General features: G+C 33.8%; 1 protein-coding gene across 1 annotated transcript; it reads right to left on the bottom strand.

The window, feature by feature from the left end:
- Window positions 1-17,187: 17,187 nt before the first annotated feature.
- On the bottom strand, window positions 17,188-18,193 carry LOC126885480 (uncharacterized). The gene is made up of 2 exons (XM_050652054.1): window positions 17,312-18,193; window positions 17,188-17,199 (listed from the first exon to the last, which is right to left on the bottom strand). The coding sequence occupies exons 1-2, from the start codon at window positions 18,191-18,193 to the stop codon at window positions 17,188-17,190; spliced, it is 894 nt and encodes a 297-aa protein (XP_050508011.1).
- Window positions 18,194-19,207: the final 1,014 nt, after the last annotated feature.

Here is a 19,207-nt window from a genome sequence, read left to right as displayed (position 1 = left end):
GACCGGCGGAAAGACAGCCTAGGTCAAATCGCTCACCTGTAGTACTATCATTGGATTATCAGCTTTCATTTGACACCTCATTTGTCATTCTACCTGGTATAACGACGGAGGGGTTATATGCGCGGTCGTACGGACCGACGGAAAGACAGCCTGGGTCAAATATCTCACCTTTAGTACCATCCTTGGAATATAAGCTTTCATTTGACACCTCATTTGTCATTCTACCTGGTATAATGACGGAGAAGTTATATTCGCGGTCGTACGGACCGACAGAAAGATTGCCTAGGCCAAATATCTCACCTTAATACCATCCTTGGATTATAAGCTTTCATTTGACACCTCATTTATCATTCTACCTGGTATAATGATTGAGGAGTTATACTCGCGGTCGGACGGACCGACGGACAGACCATGTAGGTCAAATATCTCACCTTTAGTCCATCCTTGGAATATCAGCCTTCATTTGACACCTCATTTCTCATTCTACATGGTATAATGACGGAGGAGTTATATTCCCGGTCGTACGGACCGTCGGAAAGACAGCCTAGGTCAAATATCTCACCTTTATTACCATCCTTGGAATATAAGCTTTCATTTGACACCTCATTTGTCATTCTACCTGGTATAATGATGGAGGAGTTATATTGGCGGTCGGAGGGACCGGCGCACAGATCGCCTAAGTTAAATATCTCACCTTTAGTACCATCCTTGTATTACAAGCTTTCTTTTGACACCTCATTTGTCATTCTACCTGGTATAATGACGGAGGAGTTATATTCGCGGTCGGAGGGACCGACGGAAAGACAGCCTAGGTCAAATATCTCACCTTTAGTACCATCTTAGGATTATCAGCTTTCATTTGACACCTCATTTGTCATTCTACCTGGTATAATGACGGATAAGTTATATTCGCGGTCGGAGGGACCGAGTCACAGACCGCCTAAGTCAAATATCTCACCTTTAGTACCATCCTTGTATTATAAGCTTTCTTTTGACACCTCATTTGTCATTCTACCTGGTATAATGACGGAGGAGTTATATTTGCGGTCGGAGGGACCGACGGAAAGACAGCCTAGGTCAAATATCTCACCGTTAGTACCATCCTTGGATTATATGCTTTCATTTGACACCTCATTTGTCATTCTACCTGGTATAATGATGGAGGAGTTATATTCGCGGTCGTAAAGACCGACGGACAGACCGCCAAGGTCAAATATCTCACCTTTAGTACCATCCTTGGATTATCAGCTTTCATTTGATACCTCATTTGTCATTCTAGCTGGTATATTGACGGAGGAGTTGTGGTTACAGACAGACGGACAGACGGACGTGGATAATACAAAGTTTTCACATTTTTTCAAAATTGGGTGAAAACAATAAAACATGATGCCAGACTGATTTCTTTATGAAAATAATATATACATTCTCAAATTGTCTATTTTTCGTTGTGAATAATATTGTATTCAACAGTGATGCCAAATTTCTGATGCCAAAATGATTGATAATGAAAGTGGGATATACGTTTTCATGTATATAACGGCAGCGACAAAACGGTAAAACACTGAACTAAATGTATATAATATTTTCACTGTACGATCATTTTGGACTAAAACATTTTATGGAATAAACTTATATAACTTAGTAAGAGGTAAACAAGGAAAGCTGATATATTAAAGTAACATCAAGGAATCAAATCTCTAACTACCGAGCTGATTAGACTTCTGGTAGCAAGTACAGGAATAAAGTTATTAAGGTAGTGTAAAGTGGCATCGATATACAGATGCCACTTTGCAAGACGATGCCAAATCGATGGTAAATGCATAATGTATCGATGCCAAATTGATAGTAGGATGTATATATATATATATATATATATATATATATATATATATATATATATATATATATATATATTTGTACAAATATATATATATATATATATATATATATATATACATATATATTTACTCCCAGCGTATGAAGTGAGCCACATATCAAAAGAAACTGCGGTTGAAGTGAGGTCCTGTACAAAGTGAGGTCCAGTATACGGACCTCACTTAGTCAATCAATGTAAGACTTTTTCGTAGACATGTACTGATAGCAAACACTGTTTTTTTACAAAAAGAAGTGGGACCTCACTTTGTATGGTCCACATCAATTTTTAGTTCAGAGATTTTCCGCATAGATGCGCTGACTTTGGCGTATATTTTCTTACCATGTATATTCTATGCCCTGTTGAATAACTTACGATACACATAGTGAGGACCATACAACTGGCAACATCTGTTCAACCAATCTTTAAAACAGTGGATCGTCAATCGTCGCATAAATTCAAACAGTACAAAAATGTTTAATACTTTAATCCTTTTTGAGAGCGTAGGCGCAAAATTTCGGTCGAGTTCTTTTTAAACGCATTTATTTTTTTCGAATCCTGAGATAACTAATAGGTATTTTTAAAATATTTAAACGCAAAATAGAAGACTACATTATTCCCGAGGGCAGAAAGTCCCTTATAATGAACAAAAAGTTTCTTTTGTAATATATATTTAAAATTAAAAATCAGACTATTGTTTTTCACCCCTGTGACTTATTAAAATAAATATTATAGAAGTTCTCAAGGACTTTCGACCATGGATAATACAGTAATATTTCTTTCTGCGTTTAAATTTTTTAAAAATACTTAAGGTTTTCTCAGTATTCGAAAAAAATGAACGCATTTAAAAATAATTCGAGCGAAATTTTTGCGCATATGCTCTCAGAAAGGCTTAAAATACTATAAATTTTTGTAATCAGTATTTCAATAGTTATTTATGATATAAGTGTTAAAAGTACACGTTTAAGGCACGCATGTGAAAGTTTGCAGAATGAGCGACAGCGAGTTCTGCAATTCACATGAGTGCCTTAAAAATGCACTTTTTAACACGCATATCATGCAATATTTTTTCTACACACGTAATTACAGGACAATATCTACAAAAACTTTTACTTGAACTTGACTGACATTCCATTTTTATATTTTTTTGACATTACATCAAAATTGCCTATACGATCAATACGAATTGCAGTGCCATAAAAATTTTAAAGCACTAGTGCCTTAAAGCAGCGCCGGATAAAGGGGCGGGCGAGCCGGGCGACCGCCCGGGGCGCCAGAATTTGGGGGCGCCAAATTTTGAGAGACGCTGATATATAAATATAATATTTACCCCCCTCCGTGGCTCAGTGGTAAGAGCGCCTGCCTTTGGATCGAAAAAATCCGAAAGGTTGTGGGTTCGAATCTCACCAGGGTCGGAAATTTTTCATTTATTATAAATTAATAAATGAATATAGTTTCTGTCCTCGTGGGATCGGTTCTCACCGGAGGGACCGCAGACGTTCGGATACAATTAGCGTCTTTTTGCAAAGACAATGACGTCGACATTGCAAAGTAACAAGCCACTTACTCAACACCCACACTACTTACACATGACACTAGGTACCTAACTGTTCAAAATTACCGTACCTACCATGCCAATGGCCATTAGTTGTCGAGGCATTAGCTAAACAAAAAAAAATATAATATTTTTTACATTCACTATTTTTTTGGACTTTATAGATTATCTTTGGGCTAAGATTACTCCTAAGACAATTAATATTAAATAATTGTAACAATAAGAAAACTATTTCTAGCTCACAAAAATTCTCTAATAAAAATAATGCAACCTAAAAACTGTTATGGCTTTTAAAGGTCATTTTTGTCAGGTAATACCTATCACTTTTATGGTATTACAATGTTATACATACATACTTAAAATACACGAAGATCAGATTTACGAAATATCAACAAATTTATGAATAGTCAGTGATATTATTATACTGCTACTTGTCATTATAGCCTCAATGGTTAGATATTTTTGTCTTCCTGTTCTGTAAACTTTGCTTTATCAACATTGTCGTGTGTCCGTGGGTGTGTAATTTGAAATAAAAAAAAAAACAAACCAGGTATATCTATATGAATTAGAATTGACAAGTTCTTTTTCATAATATGAATATATAGAAATTTATTTCGAATACTTTGTACGCGTTAAGATGTTTCACTTTTTGCATAAAAACGGCACGAACGACGTATGAAAAAAAGGAATAATAGATTTTTGTATATATCATAAATTGAACGAGTAATTCCAAAATGATTTGTTATTTGAAATATCTCAGTGGCGTACTATGTTTTTCTTTAAAAAAATTCACACTATTTCAACAGTAGATATAAAATTATTAATTTTATGTCAAAAAATACGCAATAATTACCTCTTAAAACACATCAAATTTCATTTGCATATCTGAACCGGTTTTAGAACAATAAAGAAATCGTCAGTTTGTAAGAAAAATGTCAACACCCCATATCTCGGAAACGAAGTATTTGCTGACATAGGCTTATAGAGCAAACTGTCATTATTTTTTCATATAGAATTACCCTTTAAAGTTTGTTGCATTTATTTAGAAACATCCTGTTTTTTCTTGACCACCCTGGATTTCCATAGTTTTTCCTGTATTATTTCACTTGACCGTTATTTTCAGTTCTTTCTGTTTTTCCAGTCCTGCAGGTTTCTTTTCTAATATTGCTTCGTCCATTTTATCTCTAAAAGATTTTCGGGGTCTGTCTCTCTTCCTTCTTCCTATCGGGCTCCAATCTGTTATTCTGTTTATCAACGATTTTGGTCTGCTCTTCTGCCATGTCCGTACCAGGTTAATCTCTTTATCCCTTGAATTCATTACCATTATTTTCTTAATCTCTATGTTATTTATTCTATCCCTTCTACAGCTTCTACTTAGGTATTCGATCTCTGTTGCTCTTATTTTGCATTTGGTTTTCGTATTTTTTATTCAATTTTCACACCCATTATTCAGAATACTTTTTGTCATGGTGTTATATTATATTCTTCTTTTTGTTTTTATACTGATGTTCTTATCCCACAGTACCGGGTTTAATTTTAGTATGCAGCATATTGTTTGTCCTAGTAACTCGATACCTAAAACCATAGCTTGGTTCTATAGGTATCGAGTCATAGAGATAATAAAAAGCTCATGAGATAATAAAAAAAAAATAATGAATGATTTTATTTGAATTTGCATAGATGATTGTAAGGCCAAGGATATCACAACGGCTCTAAAAGGAAGAGAAAAAATAAAGATGTACAAGCTCGCGTTTGCAAAGAATATCCGCATGTTATTTTATGCTAAGTGGATGCCACTCCCTCAATTTAGTTATTAGGGATGCAGCTATATCTTGCGCACAATCAACATGTTTTTTGGTCTTGTAGAAGATTTATACACACTAAATGATATAAATGAGTCAGATTAAATAAATTATTAGACGAATTTTTTACTAAGCAACAACATTTTTGTTTAATTTAGTAGTATTTTGACAACGACACCCGATTTGGGCGTCGAAACGATAATAAAATTATTTTTTTCAATTTAATTGTGGCTTATTTTCCATCTAAATAGTTATTTATCACATTTTTTACTGGTTGTTGATAATGTGCATTTATCTTTTACCTCGCTTCTTCGTCGCTTGAACTTAAAATGTGCTCGCTATGCTATGCCCTATGTTGGATAAGTTGTAAGTAATAACTATCCTACTATTTTTTAAATAAATATATTTTTACATAGTTCTTTATGGTAAAATTTTGATTTTTTCCTATTTTTTTTATATTTGCAGTAAATTTGTATATTCTTGTATGAAGGGGCGCCAAATTTTATTTTGCCAGGGGCGCTCAGAACCCTAAAACCGGCCCTGCCTTAAAGTAGCATTTTTAACGCACGTATGGAGTTCTAAAAATTGCATTTTTAACACGGTTGTAGAAAAAAGCCTTTAAATGAGGTGTCACATGATGTACTTACTTTCCTATTTAAAAAAATCAAAGTTGTGCCTGTCACCTGAAGAAGAGGGATCGCGTAAAGTTCGAAACATTTACGCTATAATATACTATGATTATTTTAAAAATCGACCTATCCGAGCGTTTTTCTTATGTGCTAAAAATAAATAAGTTAATAAGGGGGGTAAAACTTATTCCAGCGAACTGTATTTGTAACAACCAAGGTAGGGATGGCGGTTGTTGAACAAAAAACCGGTTTTCGGTTATACCGGTTTTTTACTTACGGTTTAACCTGGCGGTTATAACTGGTCAAAAAAAGCGGTTGTTCCAAAAACCATTTTTCGGTTTTTTTAATCAGAAGCAAATACTCGATAGGTTATAATGTTAATATAATGTTATGTGTTACATAATATTGTGTTTTCAATTTTATCAATCAAAGGCAAAATAAAAATTAAATTAATTTTTTTTTAATAACGCGGGCACATAAATTTGATACACCCTGTATTACACCTTGATACACCCTGTATCTGTAAATATTTATTAGAATTTAGTTTGGATGTAAGTGGATTTCTTTTTTTAATGAGCTTTCCGATGAACCATTAAAGACTTTTGTGAATAATTAAAGTGAAAATAACGATGTATTTTGATTTAAAATGGAAAAAGATTGTTTAGGGTAGAGGTAATTATCAATTTCTAGAAAAGTGGTTTTAGGAGAAAGTTTGGAATTTTAGTATCTTTGTTTCAACACGAGTAAATGTTGTATAGTTCTCAGAAGGTAATTAGGATGGTCGGAATGGTTTTGAGGGTGACTGTTTTGTTTGTCGAATGGAAAAGTCGATGTTTCAGATTCTTGGCAACGTGGAAGGGGAAAAGTAGTTTGAATGATTAAGAGAGTTTGAAGGGGAAGTCATTATGTTTTTGGCATCGCTGAGGACCGGTTCGACGTTTTAGTGGATAGATAGTTAGCAGATACCAGTGGCTGTTTGATAGTGGAGAATAGTGTTGAAAAGTGGAACGAGAGATAGATCAAATTGAGACGAAATACCTCTTTGATTCTGTATTATTGTGAGAAGGAGAGCAGAGAATTTTTGGAGTTTTGTTTGAATCGAGTACGTGTCAAAAGAGGCCCGGCTTGTTGGAGAATTGGTGCTGGTATGCTGATAGTTTTGAAGCTGGAGAACGGAGAGGGCTTTGATGAGTAGCCTTTAACATAGTCAACGAGGGAGAGCTGTTTTGGGTCACGAGAAGACATCAGAGTGAGTGAAGCAAAAGGTCAGTCAACTTATGTGAAAGATATTTTTATGTTCGGAAACTAAAATTTTGAGTAAAAGGCATATGAATTAAAATTCCAATATTTCTAAAAGTAAATAGGAAGTATAGCTAATCTTGCGAATACATAAATTTGTTTTGTTTAGTTTGTTTTACCAAAGTCATCGGGAACAAACCGATAAATTGTTTTTTTTTAACTATAATAAATTTAAGTGGTAAAGATTTCATTCAGACATCTGTGTCTACAGGTTTTAGATTTGATAGAGTTTAGAGTATTGATTTTGACAAATAAAAGACAATTCTGTATGTTTATTTTAATATTTTGCTTTATTTCTTTTCCTTATTTTATCCCGATTAGGATCAACTAAGAGATACTGAACCCACGAGAGAAGATAAGTATAACGTGAGATAATTTAGATTTTTTTTATAGTATAAAAAGGCACCCTGAGATTTTTTATTCATTTTTATGTATGATTTGCGACAATTAAATAATTAATCAGATAAATAATAATTAATATATAATTAATAAAAAGCAGATCATAACAATACATTTATATTGCAATTCAGTTTGCTCAATTTTCCTCCCGAAAAATTCCCCAACCAATTCAACCTATAAAAATTTTCCCATGTGCTTTCAAATTACCCTAAAAATGGGCGAAAGTACCCCAATCTGGCATCTCTGATTCGTCGCTCGTTGTAGACGGCGTCGGTGTATATTGCGTTGTCAATTGGGATATTCCCAAAACTCCCAAAAGTGATGATCCTACCGATCTACCGACATGTCCCTAGGATCTATCGAGTTTAAAAAAATATCCAAATGACATATTTTACTTAAGAGGAAACAGTAGCGATCAACAGGTAGCGAAAACGCGTTCCAAGATTGCGGCTGTAATTTTGAATATTTTTTCGAGATATGTGGCACACGTATTCGTAATATAATAAAGAATGGCGGTACAGAGCCCAATTTAAAAAATATATTAATATGTGGAAATTACTCTGTAATTAAATACAATATTAAAAAAACGAGCCTGTACCGCCACTAAGAAGAACAAAAAAATACATTTTCTTCAAATAAACTTTTTTATCCGATGCCTAGATTTTGTGTCATTTTGGAACTACTAAAATTTTTTATTTCAATAGTAGTTCCAAAATGACACAAAATCTAGGCATCTGATAAAAAAGTTTATTTGAAGAAAGTGTATTTTTTTGTTCTTCTTAATGGCGGTACAGACTCGTTTTTTTAATATTGTATTTATTTACAGAGTAATTTCCACATATTAATATATTTTTCAAATTGGGCTCTGTACCGCCATTCTTTATTATATTACAAATACGTGTGCCAAATATCTCGAAAAAATATTCAAAATTACAGCCTCAATCTTGGAACGCGTTTTGGCTACCTGTTGATCGCTACTGTATCACCTTAAAAATAAATTCGATAAACCAAGTCATGATTTATTGCCATCAAAAAATTTCAGTAGGTAGTATTTTTTAACACATTTGTATAATACCTTTCATTTCCTAAGAATTATGTATTATTTAAAAATTACATAATGGAGATTCCTAATCGTATTTCGGTATTCACATTTCATACAAGAGTCTCAAAGTACTCAAGTATAAACAATTTTTAGATGATTTTGGGAATATCGATTTCAAGCAGATCACTTACCTTTTTATGTAAATATTCATGTGTTTCATAAAAGCTGATGTGACACTTTCGTCCAGTTCTTTATTAGTAAATAAAAGTTGAATTATGGTTGTTTGGGTTAATAATTACTTCGCATATTATTTATATTTATAATACATATATAGTAGGGGAGCAAAGTATGCTAAATGTGCAGTCACTCGAGCGCTTTGGGGACCTATTGGGTTGTGATTATTAGGTTCTAAAACCAAAAAAGTTAAGTAAAATTTTCCATTTTAGTGGGGACTTTCCATATTTTAATTTAATTTTCCATTTCCAACACCCGTTTTCTCCGATTATAGCGCCACCTATCCGTAATTAGAAAAAACGTTTCGAATAAAAGTTGCTTATTTTTACGCAAAGAATCCAAATCTGAAATAAAAAAAAGGAGTTCCTATTTAAGATTTTAAAGTAACCCCCCCCCCCACCTCCGTGGGGTCGTGTTTGGTACCATTCGATAGATTTCAGAAAAAATATTCAGAAATTGTAGTGTATTACCTATAAGAAGTTACCGTTAAGCCGGGTCCAGACTATGTAACAAAACATGTTAAATAACAAAGTTTTGTAACTTGTTACAAAATTTTAAATAAACAAGTTTTAAAACACGTTTGTATAACATTTTTCTGGTTATATAGCATGTTTTATGTTATCCAACAGATGTCGGTAAACATCAAAGAAAGTTATAAAACCGCACCGCGACTGATCTACACCTAAAAACATGTTATTGAAACATTTCTCTGGCATAGTACCTACGCGAGCAGCAACCGTTGGAGTCATATCGCCTTGTTCATTCTGGAGTGATTGTGCTAGATTTTTCTTTACTCTGTTCACGTAGGGTTATTTACGCGATGAAATTGTCGAAAGAACTGACTACTCATTTAATTGATCTATTTCGTAAGTAACGAGTATTATGGGATTGCTATGGGATGAGCTACATTTATTGATTTAAAAAACAAATAAAAAACACGATGAATAGACTGAAATAGAAGTGAAAATAGATACAGAAACTGTAGTTAAAACTAATGCAATGCACGTACGCCTATAACTCAAGCCAAAAAAAGAAAAGCAGTACGCGGAACCTTAACAGCAAATCGGTGCAAATCAACTCTAAATTTGACATAAATACTATTCTCTACAGAGCAGAGTGTTCAGACATAAAACCTGTAACATTCACTTCATTCGCTACACAGATGCAGACTGCTTCATCAGCTACTCAAACAGGCACTCAATCATACAATATATCTGAGCCTTTCTATTCCGTCCACTACACCTACATCCGCTACTTCTCCAGCTACACCAATTCAAACAGACAGTGACACTCAATCATGAACAGGTGAAGACGATAATACTGAGGAATTAAATTCTACAGAAATGTTATACTTCCTCTCTGAAACAATGAGTAAAAAGTTTAAAAAATAAATACTTTGCTAATAATATAACTGTTAATCTTTCTCTTACTGGAATTGCATCTCGAAATGTCTTTCCTGCCTATTTTATGGCCGATTTCATTTATAAGAAATTCAAAATCAGAACTTTCTATTCTTAAGAAGTTTTTAAAACTGCCATCACATTTAATGTCTCCTGTCGATGGGTCTATGTTATCTCTTTCCAGATCAGCTAAAAGAGCTGTACCACTACCTATATTTTGCTCAAGCTGCTAATGAAGGACACATCCAAAATATTAATTTAACACGCCGGTGTCGCCTCCACAGTATTACACAAGCTGCTGTTGCTATGAAGAGATCCTCCATACTTATATGACGCAATTTTATATACTACCTAACCCACCAGCTATCCATCTAAAATGCTGCAAACTTTATGCTCATGTTGTTGTTTTGTTTTTTGTTATATAGTCTGGATACTCATGCTATTAACAAGTTACATAACAAAGTTGTACAACAAATTTGTTGTACAACTTTGTTATTAGCATGTTTTGTTACATAGTCTAGACCCGGCTTTAAAAGTTCCCCGTTTCAGGAAAAAATATTGTCTAAGAGCGATAGCCTAGTGACCTAGTGGGTAGACCTCGGATCTCGGATTCGTAAAGCAGAGGTTTCGATTTCAAATCCGGGGTGTGGATCTCCGATTTTTTTATTTATTGTTACTGCATTCATGTCTGTAGACAATGTTGCAATCTATTATGAGCACAATAAAAAAATATAGTAATAAAATAATAAATAAATATTTCAAAAAAAAACAAGAAAAAAAATACAATCACTGGAAGCGAAACTAAACAATACGGAAGAAATATAACCACTGGATTCGGAACTGGATATGGAACTGGATAATATTAGAAAACTGATATTATAATATGTAAGCACTACGAGCCTAGTAGGCCCATGGCTTGATGTGCTATTCTTTTCCACTCCCTTTTGTCAGTCGCTTTTGTTTCCCAGTTCCTTAAGTTAATTCTTCTCATATCTTCTCTAACTCCATTACTCCATCGTGACCTCGGTCTTCCTCTTCGTCTTTTCCCTGCCAATGCACTAGATAGTACCATTCTGGGAATTCTAGATGGAATCATCCTCTGCACATGGCCCAACCATCTAAGTCTTTGCGCCTTAATTACTGCTAGTATGTTAGGATCTTGATAGAGCTCAGTTAGTTCCTTATTTGTTCTTCTTACCCATTGTCCATTTAAGTTTTTCCCACCGAAGATTTTGCGCAGCATTTTCCTCTCCCAAACTAATAACAACTCTTGATGTTTTTTGTTGTGACCCATGTTTCAGAAGCATACGTTACTATCGGCCTTATTACGGTCTTGTAAGTTCTTAGTTTTGCTCTTCGTGATATATGTTTACTTCTTAACAACCCATTAAAAGCAAATATAGCGCGGTTGTCCGACATAATTCTCTTTTGTATTTTTTCTTCACAGTTAGGATCTCTTGTGAAGACAGTTCTTAAGTATGTACTCAAATCTCTCAACTTCTTCGAATTTATACTGTGTTCCCTTCGCTGTTGTCATTGTTATGTATTGCCCCCGAACGAATTGCTTATTTGTCCATTCCATATACTTTGTTTTTGCTTCATTTATATACAATCCTTTGGTTGCTGCCCTCTCCTCGAGTTTCATGAGTGTTTCTATAAGTTCTATTTTGCTCCTAGCCAAGATTACCAAATCGTCTGCGAATGCCAAGCACTGATGTTTTTTGTGGTAGATCAGACCTGTTCTATTAATGTTTGATTCCTGTATAACCTTTTCTAGTAATATGCTAAACATTATAGGCGATAATGGATCACCCTGTCGCAGTCCTTGTTTGACCTCAAAGCTTTCTGTTATAGTATTGTTTATCTTGACTTTATCATACTGATATATCATACTGATATTGTTTAAAAACACTAATAATATTGATATAAAATGTTAATCAATTTTATTTATTGTTATAAGAATCAAAGGTAAATATGATTAGGCGAATGAAGCCTTAGGTTTCGCAGTCAATATCCCAACCACGCACACATGTTGCAATCTATTTCAATACGGTTTATAGTACAAAATATACATTTAATATCAAAATAGTGGGATATATTTTTTTAGTTGAGGACACTTGGTCACATTGCATTGTTTCAGGATAAGGTGAAATATCTTCAATAAATGGAAAAAAGCATGTATGTCATATATTATAATACTTTCTATACTCTTAATATGTAGTCTCGTATAAATTTGTAGTGACATGATTTTAAGTATAAGAACAAGAAGCTTGCAACAATTTTCAGATAAAATAGAAAACTAAAACTATTTTAAAATGATTATTCGAAATAAAACATACGCAAATATTCACTGTATTTGCCATCTAGTGGAATAACTGTAAAATTAAGTCAGTAAAAAAGGTACATTAAGTTTAATTAAATTAAGTAAATCATCTTGTATACTAAAATTAAGGTTCTAAAATTTTCATTTCAAAATGAAAATCGACAGGGGCAACAGTACCTATACTAAAATACACTCTGTATAGATAATTATGTCAATGTTAATAATACTGGATAGAGAATTGAATATCCTTTCAAATGAGCTAGCACACGCCCCTCTTCCCTATTTAAAAATAAGGGGTGGGGGAAATGGAAGGGAGGGGGTTGACAAATGACAGATATGTATGTACCGTAAAAACTGTGTTCCCCTTAGATCAAAAGTCGGGCTTTTATATTTATATTTTAAGTTCAATATACACATAACTGAACTATCACTGTGTCCTCCATTTTGATTATTATTGTTCTCAACTAACGCTATTTTCAAAATTCTTGCTTTCCTATCCATCTTTAACGTAAATTATTAAAAAATATAAAACTATTTCTTTATTAACGCTAGTCTCCGATAAGGCTACCGTGATTTAATGCTGAGGTACTAAAATGTTATAAAATTAACAAACAGTACGAGCAAGAACAAAGAGTCCACATCTTCTTATAACTACAAGTGACTGAAACATCGAAACAATAATAATTCTTACTGTGTTATACAGAAAAAGGCAGTAGAAACGATTAATCTCATATTTATCGACAACACTGTATGGTCCTCACTTGATGAGCTGTAAGGAAATATACACGTAAAGTTGTCCTCACTTTGTGCGCATAACGAAAAAGTATATACAGTCTCACTTTAATAGCTGCGTATAATGGCCTCACTTGGGTGGCAATATACTTGAACAATACGGGGCACATATACGTAATTTTTTTTGTGTATACTCGTCATTTTTTAATTGCTATTTACTTGTCAAGGTCACTATGAAGAGTTGAAACGATTATGTCTACGTTTTCTACCGGTCCTCACTAAGTGCGCGTAATGTCAGGACCTCACTTTGATATCTGTGCATAAATATATATATATATATATATATATATATATATATATATATATATATATATATATATATATATATATATATATATATATATATATAAAACAAGGTTGAACTATTGGGGTAGCAGCAATCTCAAAGAAAACTCTTTATAATAGTTAGTTTTATAATTTTACCCCAATAGTTCAACCTTGTTTCCTAACTGTTTTCTAACAGTAATATATATATATATATATATATATATATATATATATATATATATATATATATATATATATATATATATATATATATATATATACATACAAACAACTAGTTTATTAGGGTTGCAGTCAGAAGGTTGGCCAGGATGTTAAAGAAACACTCTTTTGACTTTTTGTCTAGCTTTCGGAATTGTTTTATTCCTTTTTCAAGACTCTGTAATATAGATAAAAAGAAATATGTAAATTTTTATAAAATATCACAATTCGGCAGTACAACTTACTAGTCGTTGAGATTATTTAAAAGCTTTATGACCCTCAACAATACTAACACAAACATAGAATACAGAAAATAATGGACAAAATACATTCTAAAATTTGGTAAGGATGGTAAATTTTTATATTTATTCTATGACATCTTTTGATGGTGTGTTTTAACTCTGATACATAGAGAACAGAAAGAAAAAACAATCAGATTAAAATGTAATTAGGTGTTCTTAATATTGTATTTTTTTCAAAAAACCAAGAGGCCCATACTGGGTAATTTTTATTTTTAAATCTCTCTTAATGGTATGCAACCTGTTATGCACACAGATGTATTGTGTAGTGTATATGTATAAGAAATATTTATTTTATTTTTGATGTTTTTCCAGTAAGTAACAATAAATATTGCTCAGTTTATCTATGTCAGACTTTTTGTTTATGCAAGACGTACTGGATTTTATCAAACACATTTCCAAGAAAACATGTTTTGAATGGTTTGTTTCTTTGGCCACAATACATGAATCTTCGAAATTAAACTCATGTTTCAAAGCTAATGCATGTTCTGTAAGTGCACATGCATTTATTTTATTGGTTTTTATATCACTACGATGTGAGATCACCCTACTGTGGAAATTGCGAGACGTTTCCCCGATGTATACGTTGTTACAATTGGAACACGGTATAGAATAAGCAACATTCGAAGACTCCTGTCTTGTGAAGGGATCCTTTGTTTTTGAGTATAACTTAGATACCGTTTTCACGTTTCTAGTTGAAATTTTTAAGCCATTAACATTTTTGAAAATGTTAATTAGCTTAGGTGTCAGAATTGGAATGTGTAGAATTATTGAGACAATCTTTATTTAGCACTTTATTACAATTATATTTCAAAGCAACAATCCTTATCATTAACCTAACTTCTACTGTCTATCCTGACATCCTGTCATTCTCCCCAAAGACGTTCTGTCTCAAGTACCGACTACGTTTCTGAAGGAAACGTATAAGTGGTTGCATACTGAGCTGACTCTACATTCTCCTCTTTTTAAATGAGGTAAGCCACAGAGCTCTCTAAGAAAATTCCAGGACCCCAGCAAATATAGAATGAATACATAACATAACATAATATACATAACTTAACAACTATAATCGGACAAGTAAATTGGCTTTTTAATGTTCCTTTTAGGCCTCAATAACAGATCAGGTTCCTGTACAGGTAAGTGTTCACTTTGGACATCACTTTTATTTGGTGAAGCATCGACTCCACAACTCTGACTCCCATGTATAGTCTCTAAAGTATCAGAGGAATTATTTATATTCTCATTCTCCTTTTCTTTGTGGGAGAAGCCTGGAGTTGCTAAGTGGCTGCCGTCAACAAATTTCTTAGGAACTAACTGGTTACTGTTATCAGGAGTATAGTAAGGTGCCTGGACCAAATGCCATCTGTTACGTCTGAATTGACCACTATTAGTTTGAACAACATAAGAGCGTGGTTCTTCACAAATTTCAATTACCTTTCCATATTGCCTAATATCAATAATCCAGACAGAATCGCCCACATCTAAAGGTTGCATATCCTTGGCTCGGTGTCTACTATTATAATTATCTGCTTGTTTCCCCTTATTTTCCCTTTCTCTTAATGACACTCCTCCCTTAACAACCGATTGTTCCAAATTTAATGACAACTGTGGTAGATTAGTTCTTAATTTTCTAGAGAAAAACAGCTCTGCTGGTGAAAGTCCACACCTTAAAGGTGTAGCCCTATAGGCTAAGAGCGCTAAAAATATATATTCACTATTCTTTTTGATTAGTTCTTTAGCAGTCTTAACTGCCCGTTCAACTAATCCATTGCTCTGTGCAAAGTATGGGCTACTAGTTAAATGAATAAAATTATAATTTGAAGCAAATTTCTTAAATAATGTTGAAAATTGTGGTCCATTGTCACTACGCACAATATTGGGAATACCATATCTAGAGAAGAAACCTTTCAAGTGATATATAATAACAATTTCAGTCATGGAACTGAGCTCAAATATTTCAAAATATCTGGAGTAGTAGTCCACGACAATCAAGAACCATTTATCCAGTTTAAAAAGATCTAGCGCTATCTTTTCCCAAGGTCGTGTACATGATTCTTCTTTGTAAAAAGTTTCTTTTATATTTTCACGATTTTCCACACAATTGGGACAATTTCTAATCATATTTTCTATTTGAGAAGACAGCCCGATCCACCACACTGTAGATTTAGCCCTGTCCCTGCACTTGACTACCCCTTTCATACCTGAAAGAATCATAGAAAACCTAAGTGCAAAATATTCTGAAGAACAAGAAATTCCAAAGGGAAGACGTGTACAAAAAATATCGACCAAATGGTGTGATGAATGTAGTTAGCAATTGGCTTTCTGGTTTCAGTTTAATTTGGAAGTAACCACTAGTTGTGTCGAGCTTAGAAAATATTATTGAATTTTTCAGTTGAGCCAAAGTATGCTCTATTTTTGGAAGTGGGAAATAAGCTCTTAATACACTTTGGTTAAGCTTTGTGTAATCTCCGCACAACCTAACAGAGTCACCCTTTGGTACACAAACAATAGGACTTACCCACCTGGTATGTTCTTCAATTGGTTTTATTATACCCAACTGAAGTAGACGGTCTAACTCAACTTTTAACTTGGGCATGAGTGGTAATGGAACTACTCGTGGTACTGACTGAGCAAATGGCTGAACATTAGATTTTAGCTCAAGTTTCATTTCTGTTTTAAATTCCCCAATATCATCAAATATTCCTTGAAATGACTCAGCTATCGTTTCTAATGAGTACTTGCTAGCACTGTAGCTTTCTGATTCTGCCCCAAATGCATTTATATTTTTAGATACTTAGTTATTAATATAACGTGAACTATTTTTATTAATATTGAGCATTTTTAATTTTATAATTCGAGGCCGACCAAGAATAGGCAGCTTTAGATTTTTTACAACATATAAAGATTCTGAACACATATTGTCATTATAAGTCAAATTAACATCAATTTTACCCTCAATTTCTAGTTTTTTATTATCAGGGCCCCCTATGGACTCCTGGCAAATATACATTTTATTTTTGTAAAAATCAGACAACATATTTCTAGAGACACAGCTTACATCAGCACCTGTATCAACAAGAAAAGGCATAACATATTTATTGTCAACTAAAACTTTTGCAAACCACTGATCTTTATCATTAGTGTAAATGTGTCCTAGATGAAAATCAAAGTTATTTACCTGTAAGTTTTCCATTTCATTTTCTATTCCTACCTCACTTTCAGCACAGTTTTGACCTTCAACTACTCTTACATTCCTGCCGGATCTACATCTAGCTTGCCAATGTCCTTTCTTTCCACATAATCGACAACAACTATCTTTTGCTGGACATCTTTCTCGACTGTTGCAGCTTGGTACACTACAGTATGTACATTTGTAGTTTTTGTTGGATTTCCCCTGTGTGTTCTGTTGTCCATATTTATTTGGTTCTGCTTGTGATTGTGACCAGTAGTTACCTCTGTGTGCATTGACCGTAGCTACTTCTTGTACTCGTTCTTGCCTAAGAATCTTGTTTTGAGAATTCTGCAGCTCGGCTTGACGTACTATTAATACAGCTTCCCCTAATGTCAGGTTCTTTTGGAGTTGTAACCTCTCACTTACTTTTACATCTAAAACTCCTACTACTATGCGGTCTCTTATTAACTCATCTTTTAGAGCCCCATAACTACAATGCTCTGCAAGGCTATGAAGTGCAGTGATATATGCCTCCACCGACTCCCCTGGCTGTTGACTACGTGTGTTGAACTTGAATCGTTCAAATATTACGTTCTTTTGGGGTATAAAATGAGCGTCAAACTTCTCAATAATAATACTATATACTTGCTGTGCGGGTGTTAGATTAAATTGAGTTATAATTTCCTCTGCTTCTGCCCCCATTATATACACTAGCATATCAATTTTTTCAGCTCCTGGTTTGTTTATAAAACCGCTAACCGACATATATCTTTGTAACCTCTTTTTCCACTGATTCCATGATCCTGGAAGGGAGAAATTAAACTCAGAAGGAGCTGATACTGTTGCCATGTTGGCAAGCATATGGCTCCCTGCTTGATTCTCTGCCATTCCTGTATATATTTAACTCTATTTCTGCTCTTCGAAGAAGGTTCTACTTGCCAAATATTCCTCGGAGTATTTGCAAGTTCGCTGCCACCATGTAGAATTATTGAGACAATCTTTATTTAGCACTTTATTACAATAATATTTCAAAGCAACAATCCTTATCATTAACCTAACTTCTACTGTCTATCCTGACATCCTGTCATTCTCCCCAAAGACGTTCTGTCTCAAGTACCGACTACGTTTCTGAAGGAAACGTATAAGTGGTTGCATACTGAGCTGACTCTACAGAATGTAGGGCAAGGAACCAAAAGTTATTTTAGGTGGTATTACTGATGTGTTGTCGCTGTCTGTCAATGTCAATTGTCGGACCTCATTATTATGAAAATTTTGTTTACCATAAAATTGAGAAGGAAAAGGAGAACCGAAAATGAGTTTATTTAAAAGCCCTGTGGGATATGAGTTCTCTAGTAGTATAGATCTCAACTTTTTTAGTCCCTTGTCCCTGAACTCAATGTGCGACAAGTTTGTAACCCTACTTTTTAAGGCCAAAACCAAGTTTGTTTTCATCCTAGATGGATGTTGAGAATGAAAATTTATGAAACGGTTACTAAAACAAGGCTTACGATACCACTCCGTCCTCAGAATGCCATCACTGCCACGATGAATAAGCATGTCCAAAAAAGGAATCATATCATCAGCCTCCCTCTCAACTGTAAACTTTAGGTGTTCACATTGGGCGTTGAAGGTGTTTAAAACATCAGATACTTTGTTTTCAGGGACCGACAAAATCAAATCATCTACATATCGCTTAATAAAATGTATGTGAAACGGTATCTTTTCTTTACAAGTTGTTATAAGTTCATCCAAAACAAAGTTACATAGGATGGGGGATATTTTGCTGCCCATTGGAGTGCCAAAGATTTGTTTATAAAAATTACCATTGAACAAAAATATGTTGGAGTCAAATATGAACGTTAAGATTCTTATGAAATCCTCTAAACTGATCTTGGTATGCGA

The sequence above is a fragment of the Diabrotica virgifera genome, chromosome 5 (genome assembly GCF_917563875.1).
Source record: "Diabrotica virgifera virgifera chromosome 5, PGI_DIABVI_V3a".
In the NCBI taxonomy this organism is placed as follows: domain Eukaryota; kingdom Metazoa; phylum Arthropoda; class Insecta; order Coleoptera; family Chrysomelidae; genus Diabrotica; species Diabrotica virgifera.
The sequence above is the reverse complement of the archived record's forward strand: the minus strand, read 5'-3'. Positions and strand labels throughout refer to the sequence as shown.

Coding starts and splice junctions, on each gene's coding strand:
- LOC126885480 (XM_050652054.1), bottom strand. CDS start 18,193: ATGGCAGAGAATCAAGCAGGGAGCCATATGCTTGCCAACATGGCAACA.